Genomic DNA, 8,721 nt, shown 5'->3' with positions numbered 1-8,721 from the left:
TATATATAAGTAGATTACCATACTTATCATAATAAAGCTGGAAAAAAATAAAGTGAAATAAAAAGAACTTGGTTCTTTTAAAAGATTTTATTTCTTTATTTCCAGAGAAAGGGGAAGGAAGAGAGAAAGAGAAGGAGAGAAACATCAATGTGTGGTTGCCTCTCATGTGTCCCCCGCTAGGGACCTGGCCCGCAACCCAGGATCATGTCCTGACTGGGAATCGAACCGGTGACTCTTTGGTTTACAGGCTGGCACTCAGTCCACTGAGCCACACCAGCCAGGGCTAAAAGGTTATTTTTGTTTTTTCGTTTTTTAATAAAGCAACTGACTGACAAACCAACCTCCCACGTACTTTTATTGTAATATAATAAGTAAATATAGAGAGTAAATTTCAAGATTTTTTAAAAAATGGTTTTAGAATCCCAGTAAGAATTTAACTTCAAAGAATAGTCTATATTCAACTGTCTGATTTAAATTAGAATCTCCAGGCTTATCTCTTAAGCACCCCACCAAACCAAATTATTTTAAACATTTTCAAGTATTTGAAATAGAAAATATGCACAATGTAACAAAAGAAACACTAACACTGTTAGATTCTCTTAAGCAGTTCCACACACAATTCTAAATTTTCTTGAAGTTGATAGATAATTACCCAATAAAAAGCTAGTTGAAGATTACCGTATTTTGTCATGTATAATGTGCACCCATGTTTTGGGGCCAATCTTTTAGGAAAAGAATCTTTTTTAAATTCAATTATTTATTTATTTATATTTAGAAACAAAACTGATTATCATATTCCAGGGTATTATTTTGCATAGGGATATTGTTATTGCTTTCTAGAGTTACACTTTAATGCATAAGCATAAATAAAAGAATTAAAAACACATGTAGGTATGGAATTAGTACTACCCATGTATAATGCACATCCTTATTTTTTCCTAAAAAGTTTGGGCAAAAGTGCACACTATACACAGCAACATATGGTAACTTCCTAAGTGATATTGTGGCAAGGGTGGGCTGGGGGAGTGGGGAACGTAACTTCTAAGTGACTAAGATTTTATGTCAAGATTTTTCTTTTATTTATTTATTTATTTTTAATTTTTAAAAAATATTTTATTTATTTATTTTTAGAGAGAGGAGCAGAGAGGGAGAAAGAGACAAACATCAATTGGTTGCCTCTCGCAGTCCCCCAGGGACCTGGCCAGCAACCCGGACATGCGCCCCCTACTGGGAATCCAACCAGCAGCTTCCAGGTTTGCAGGCAGGTGCTCAGTCCACTGAGCCACACCAGCCAGGGCTTGTTTATTGATTTTAAAATTATAGTTGACATACAATATTAGTTTCAGGTATACAACATAATGATTAGATATTTACATACCTTACAAAGTGATCGCCACAATAAGTCTAGTAACTGTCTGCCACTGTACACAGTTATTACAGTATTCTTGACTCTATTTCCTATGCTGTGCATTACATCCCCATGGCTTATTTTATAACTGGCAGTTTGTACTTCTTAATCCTTTCTCTCACATTTTCTACCCAACCCCCCTCCTCCTCCCAAGATTTTTCTTTTGCGTGACCCTTTCAGGCTGAGCCCCTTTTTTATAGCCACAAGGACACAGGCTCCAACGCTTACCAGGTGGGGCTCAGACAGCCCACAGCCTGGGGTTTGGCTATGTCATAATTCAATTTTCAAGCCTTTGTCTTTAATTGCTACCCATGTTATGGCACCATTCGTTGAGATCCAATGTATCGTCTATGTGGTGCTTCCTTTCTTTAAATTCTCTCTGACTCAGGAGCCAGACTGCCCTGGGCCGAGTCCTGGCTCTGCCAGTTACTAGCTGTGTGACCTTGGGAAGACATCGAACCTCTCGGTGCCTCGGTCGTCTTAGCCATAAAATGGAGGGGGAAAAGCACCTACCCACAGGGTTATTCTGCAGGTTGAGAGAGTGCATGTGAGGCCAGGGGGACAGTGCCGCACTTCGGGCCGGCATGGCTTACGAGTCGCCGTGACTGTCACTGCAGCACCGTCACTGCTACGTGTTAGGACCACAACGTGCAGCGTTATTCACAGGGTGTCTAAGTGGGTTCTGTGCATGTTAGGGCATGGACTCTGGGCCTCAACATCTAAGATCATCCTGATTACCTATGTCATCCCCCTGTCTCTTAAGCATGTCACATGCTCCCCCTGCTGGACAATGCCTCCGGCTTGAGCTGAGTCCCAGAACCGGCCCGCAGTTCCCGCCTTTTCCTCTAAGGTCTGGGTGTTGAGTGAAGTAGGTTGATGGCCCTTTAAGAGATGGTAGCTAGCTCCCAGTTGCCATGGAGACAGCTGGATACACATCGGGTCGCTAGCAGCAGGCAGCAGGCAGCAGGCAGCAGGCAGCATGTCCTCTAAAGTTCAATCCAAGGGTAAGAAGAGGGCTGCTGGGGCTGGAGAGGGGAGGGCCGTTTTCTCCCTCACAATCTGCCCAGAGGGAGGTCGCCTTGGAGGATTCTGCTCTTGGGACCACTGCCCCGCCCTGTCCTTCTCCCCAGGGTCTGCCATCTCCGTCTGGTTTCCCTCCATAGACCCCAGAGCCAAGGAGCAGCAGGCCTCAGACCCAGAGACTCTGCCACCCCTGAAGGCCAGTGCTGAAGCTGTTCACTTCCTCGCCTCCCTCAGTGAGCCTGGGCAGTGAGTGGGTAGGCGGGGGCACAGCGTGGAGAGGAGGGAGGAGAGAAGGCCCAGACGGCAGTCTCTCTCAGCCTGGATTCTCCCGGGACTTGGAAAGGGTTGATATTTGTTGATATTTTTTAAGGAGAGACCTCAGGACGTGGGGGTGGCTGGGGTGTATCTTCACCTGCTGGCAGCTGTAGAGGCCAGGGGAGGGGAGGCGGGGCTGCCCACGAGATGTGGAGGTGGAAGGGGTGGGTGGGGACTGTGGGACACTTGTGGCCAGGGCATCAGAGAGCTGAGGCCTAGGAGCCGGGGCTTTATCTGTCCCCATGGGATCCTCGCCCCCAGGGCAGGAGGAGCTGCAGAAGCTGTTCTTCTCTGAGACGCTGGCCGTGGTCTCAGACACAGGGGAGCCTGAGGGAGAGCTGACCATTGAGGTGAAGAGAGGGACACACGAAAGCACCTTTGGTGTCATGTCTCATTGCCCTCTCGTGCACGCTGTTAGCCGTGGCTTCATGGACAATATGCTCTACGGAAACTCTCTCCTGGGTAGAGTTCCTGCTTCCTAATGCCCTTCACCCCCATCCTTCCTCCGCTTGCCCTCCCCCATTCCCAGGGCCTTACTCAGGACCAGCCCTTGGACTTCATCTTGGGACCAAAAGGAGGCACAGAGGGTGTGTGGGAGGAGGGGATGCCAGGGAGGTTAATCACAGCCACACTCGAGACGAGAGCAATGCTTTTGTCTAGTGTTTCCCGAGTGTTCCAGCCTGGGCCACCACCCTCCCCTCCTGCAACCTCCAACCCTGTCTCCTGCGCTGGCACTGTGCCCCTCCCCCCGCCCCAGGCTATCTTACATGGAACTTGGAGATCCTGGAACAACACAGTCAGGAGTTCATCAAGGTACCTCCTGGGGCCTCCGATCAATCGTGATCCCAATCGAGGGTGAAAGAATAGAGACCCTGGGAGACAGGGATGGAGGAGGGGACTGGGTGCTCAGTAGGCTGTCGGCCTGCCCTGGCAGGTGTGGCCTGTGTGTGCAGTCCAGGGAGCCCCTGATTCTCTCTTCCCTGCTCTGGCCCTTAGTTCCACGTGCTCCCCATGGAACGGAAGATGAGTTTGCTGAAGGAGGAGGGTCAACTGGCCATGACCAGAAGCGTCAAGGAGGGTGAGGTGAGGGTGGGGGCCAGATGGGAACCCTAGTCCACACCCACTTGAAACCAGGAGCCAGATTATGTCAGGCCAGAAGCCCGCGGTGGGACGCGGTGAGGGCCATATGCCTGCCCTTGGCTTGCCCACCCTCCCTCTCCCCTTCTGCTTCTACGTCCCTAAACCAGATTTGTTCTGAACAGGAAGTGAGGGCTGAAGTGACATTTTTCCCCTCGCACTCAACCGAGGGCTTCATCTCCGAGGCTGCCAACCTGCTGATGCTGAGGGTGATGGCCTGGAGGCAGGTCGTGCCCAGTAACGCCCGCTTCCTGGCCCTGGACACGGAGGGCAAACTCTGCTATTCCACTTATGTGAGGGATCTCCGGGGCACGGCGCGGAGGGGGTGGGGGGCGGGGAGGGAGGCGGGGAGTGGGGGAGGGACTTGGCCTGGGAGCAAAGGAGAAGAGGCAGGAGAAGGCTGAGGGGGGAGAGATAACTGGAGCGGAAGAGGGGGTGGGGTGGGGATAAAACCAAGACAAGGGGTTGGGACTTCCAAAGGCAGGAAGAAGTAAGACCACATTTGTGAGATCAAGTGGCGGGCAGGTGGAGTGAGCAGCTGGGGGAAGCAAAAGTCAGTCCAGGAAAAATAAACACAGTGGAGGGCTGCTTTTAAAGAGATTTTTTTTAACATCAGGAAATACAGTGTCTCCAAGTACATGTAAATATTCTTTATAATGTCTCAAACTGGAAGGGTCTTCCTTTTCTTTTCCACTTTTGTTTTGACTAAAACTTCAAAATCCACATACTGCAGACTAACGCAATACATGACCTTTAAAGCCATGCCTCTGAACGCACATTTTGGGGGCTGATTTGGCCAACTTTGTAAATGACATTCTAGTCTTCTCTATCACACCTAACAAACTGCGATGACAAAACCTGACAGACAAAAAGGCACATGTCATCTACCTCACTTTCTTGGAAACACATGTTTATGGTAGCACTTTTCTCCCCGTGGCCGCCATTAGCGGAGGTTTAAGTTTTCGCTCCAACGGAGCACCCCACCTGCGGCAGCATGAGCCTGGGGGCCACAGGTCTGTCCAGCCGCACCCCTCAGAGCCTCACTGCCCTCCAACCCCTAAATAGCCCTCCCCCCCATACACGCTCACACCTGATTGGTTGACCTTCATCCCTGCGACAGAATCTGCCAACCTGAAGCATTTGGGGGGGGGGGGCGGGTCAGGAGTGGTTGGGGTGGGAGCAGGGTAAAGCCGGCTCTGCGGGGACCCCCAACTTAACTCTGGGGGCACAACTCTAATCTTGTGGCACTTGAGTGTCTGGACAGCCAAGAGTTGCTTATCCCTGATGAACAAGGAATGAAGCTGTAAGATGGAGAAAGGGGCCAGGGAAAGGTTTGCGAGGAGACCCAGGCATCCACCGCACCTCCTTCCCTCCATTTTGTCTGCTGCCAGGAAGCTCTGGGCTCCCAGACCATGCAGGTGGGCCGTCAGCAGGTGGAAGTGTTCATCGTGGAGCAGACTGTACATTCGGACGAGGGAATCCCCCTGTCCTGCCAGTACTACCTGCTGCCTGATGGGTGAGCTACCGGCGGCGGAGCCAAGGGGGCAGTGTGGAGCACAGCCTGGGCGCTCAACCCTGGAGGGGGAGGGGGAGAAGGAAGACTCCTGTTTCTGGGGACGCCACCAGGGAGAGCCGCTGTTGAGCTCGGAATGCCCCTGCTTCCTCCACATCGCTCACCCTTTCTTCATGTATTCACTCGTTCTCCTGATCCTCAGGGTGCCTCCCAGACCTCACCGAAGGACTTAGTTCACGGCGACCCCACAGGGTCTAAGGCATAGCTAGCACAGCCCGCACAGGTGTTGGGTGTTACCACGGGAAAAACAACAAGGTTTGAGCAACTCAACACTCCATGAAATGCTGGGAGAAGCGTCTGACACACTGCCAAACCGTCATCAGCAAAGCACAGGCACCAGACCATGAGAAAGTTTGAGAGGGGGAGAAGAATTTGGTTCTTGAAATCCACCCTGCTAAAAAACAAAAAACAAACAAACAGTAACCAAAGCAACCTTGGCTTTCCTTATTTCACAACTTAGCGTGTTTTTGTTTTTCGTATCACATATCAGAAGGCCCCTGATTTCCGTAGTGCTTACAACTCGAAAGGTCTCGATCCAACTGAGGTACCCCAGCAGGCGTGTCCAGGGGGCAGGAACAGGACCCAATTTGAAGAGCAGGGGCCATTATTCGGGGAAGTAGAAATGGAACTTGACCTGGGCCCTCGAAGACACGTGGGAACGGCAGGGACTTCCCCTTCTCTAGGGAGTAGGCTGCTCTAGGGAGAGGCCCACCTTCCCCTCTGTTGCACTCCAGGCACCTGGCCAAGAGAGTCCAGGTGGGCTCCCCCGGCTGCTGTGTGATCACCAAGATGCCTGTCTTGAGGGAGCAGGGTGAGTGGAGCCCCCAGATGGAGGGATTGAGAAGGGGAGGTGTGGCAACCTGGCGCCCTCCCCCGCGCAGAGGCTGGATGGAGCGTGCTGCGGTGCGGTCAGAGCCTGAGAGCGCAGGCGAAATATTTGCCCTCCAGCCCTTGACCCCAAGGCAATTAGGGGACGATCATTTTGCAGCGAACTGCTTCCAGCAACGCTGCTCCTGTGGGCAGAACCCTGGGCCTGCAACGTGGGTGTTCTTGGGCATCTCTGGGTATCCTAGGAGGGTGCTGGGGTCGGGAGTAGCCTTCCTCCCTCCGCACCCAGATGAGATTGAGCCACGCCCAGTATTTGAGAAGAAGCCCCTGGCGTGGGAGGAGGACGTGGAATTCTACTCGAGGTTCCTGGAGCGCAAGGTGAGGAGAGGCTGCAGTCAGCCTGCAGTCCCCAGGTCTCTACCCCCACCCCTCCGCACCCCCGCCCCGCAGGAATTCCCCATTACTGAGCTCTCTTCGTGCCTGGGGACCATGCACACCCCAGGGGGGCTGGGAGGCCCCGGCGTTCCTAAGTCCTCCTTGGAGGGACGTAGGGAGGGCGGGGTGCTGGGTTCGGCTCAGGCTTGGTGCCCCCCAGGAGGAGCTGCGTCTCAGCCACACCAGGTACCTGCAACAGCAGCCGGATGCCGAAGCGCTGGTCTCCGACTTCCTGCTCTTTCTCCTGCTGCGCAAGCCGTCCGACGTGATCACCTTCGCCGCGGAGTTCTTCGGCCCCTTCTCGGCGCGCCACCCGCGCACCCCCTCCCTGCGCTCCTCCAACCGGCCCAGCCCCTTCCGCTCGCTGGACCCGAGCGCAGCTAGGCCGGGAGCGCAGCTGGCCGCAGCCCCGCCGGCGGCCCCTGGGCTGCAAGCCGGGGCTCCTGGCTGGGGCGCGGGCAGTTCGCACCCAGGAGGCGAGCTTGACCGGCTGCGGTTTTGATGGGAATAAACGGGGCCCTCTCGCACGTGCGAGCCGGAGCCTTCCCTGCCCAGCCTGTGTCTTGGCTAAGAATAGGAACAGTTAACTTCCTTTACTGAGCGAAGGTCAACCTTTCTTCCTAAATGCTGTTTTCATCGTTATCCTCATTTTACAGATAAGAAATTAGAGGCACGGGAAGGTTAAGTAACTCTTAAGACTTACTACGTGGGAAGCAGTGTTCAAACCTGGAGGTTAAATTCCAAAACCCACGCTCTCCTTCGCTAGGTTAGCAGGGATGGAGAAGCGGGGCTTTTTGGCGCTCAGAATCGTTCTGAACACCATTCAGCTAACGGCCTTCTGCCTGATCCCCGCCCAAAGAAAAAGAGCAGATGATGTAGGCGGAGGGATGAAGAGATCTGGACCCCTACTGGCCTTACCCGTCTCCTCCGAAGCGTCCCAAACACCCGAGGCCACTTCTCACACGCCACCTCCCTCCCCTTTGTCGCTGGCATACGGGAACCCCCGAACTGCGGGCCCGCGGGCCCCACTTACCAGCTCTCGGCGGAGAATGGATGGACAGGTGATCGCCTTGCTTAATGTCTGTCTATCCAGGAGCTTGTTTCTGTCCAGTGTGGCTGCCGCGCAGTAACAAACATTAGGCAAGCCCCCTCTAGGGCAGCTCACGAAGGAGGTGCCCGCCACCCACTCATTCATGGAACCTGCTTTTGCAAGAGGAGGGACTCAGAGAAGTTTCGCATTCCCCTGAAAGATACAAGCCAATATCTACAAGGCTGGGGTGGGGGATGGGCTAGTTCATGACCCAGGAATCAGGGAAGAAAGCCTTCATGGAGAGAGCTGTCACCTGTGCCTTAAACAATTTTTAATAATATATTTTATTGTCCCCTTCCCCTATTTTGGAAGAAATACATGTTCATCAGATAAACCTTAGAAAAGGGTCATAAACCAAAAGAAGAAAGTAAATTCACCTCAATTCATCTGTCTAGAGCTCCCTGCTCTTTCTCTGAGCCTAAAGGTGGCTGGTGTTTGTTCAGCATCTACTCTGTCAAACACTTTTAGTTAGAATGTTTGATCTGGTCTTTACAACTTCGAGGGACTTCATTTTGACAAAAGGTGAAATCATACAGCAATTGTTGCTCAATAACTGATAAATCCATGCTTCTTGCATTCTTGAAAAGTGTAAAGTATTAGATAACATACAGATGAAACTGAAATCTCCCTAGGGTCCCACCCTAATCCCCTCATGTTTTGTTGCTTGTTTCCTGTGTTGTAAAGGGCTCTGTTTCATTGAACAAAAACAGGTATGTTTTGCAAATATTTCTCTGTCATTACACAGTCTTCTGTTTTTGATGGCTTTAACATAATGTAACCAATCTCTGCCCCTCAAGCCTTTTTGCTTTTTTTTTTTTTGCTATCATAAACAGTGCTACATTGAACACTCTTGTAGCTACATCATCGCATATATAAACAATTACTTCCTTAAGGATACATTTTGAGAAGTGC

General features: G+C 51.7%; 1 protein-coding gene across 1 annotated transcript; it reads left to right on the top strand.

The window, feature by feature from the left end:
• Nucleotides 1–2,387: 2,387 nt before the first annotated feature.
• CATIP (ciliogenesis associated TTC17 interacting protein) lies at nt 2,388–7,221 on the top strand. The gene is made up of 10 exons (XM_054586162.1): nt 2,388–2,412; nt 2,539–2,664; nt 3,008–3,208; nt 3,504–3,559; nt 3,743–3,829; nt 4,009–4,176; nt 5,275–5,399; nt 6,191–6,267; nt 6,574–6,662; nt 6,880–7,221. Exons 1-10 carry the CDS (start codon nt 2,388–2,390, stop codon nt 7,219–7,221), a joined length of 1,296 nt encoding a protein of 431 aa, XP_054442137.1.
• Nucleotides 7,222–8,721: the final 1,500 nt, after the last annotated feature.

Source organism: Pteronotus mesoamericanus, unplaced genomic scaffold (genome assembly GCF_021234165.1).
Source record: "Pteronotus mesoamericanus isolate MK-2021 breed Mesoamerican mustached bat unplaced genomic scaffold, CSHL_Meso_final contig_90, whole genome shotgun sequence".
Classification (NCBI taxonomy): Eukaryota; Metazoa; Chordata; class Mammalia; order Chiroptera; family Mormoopidae; genus Pteronotus; species Pteronotus mesoamericanus.
This window is presented reverse-complemented; position numbering and strand designations above follow the sequence as displayed.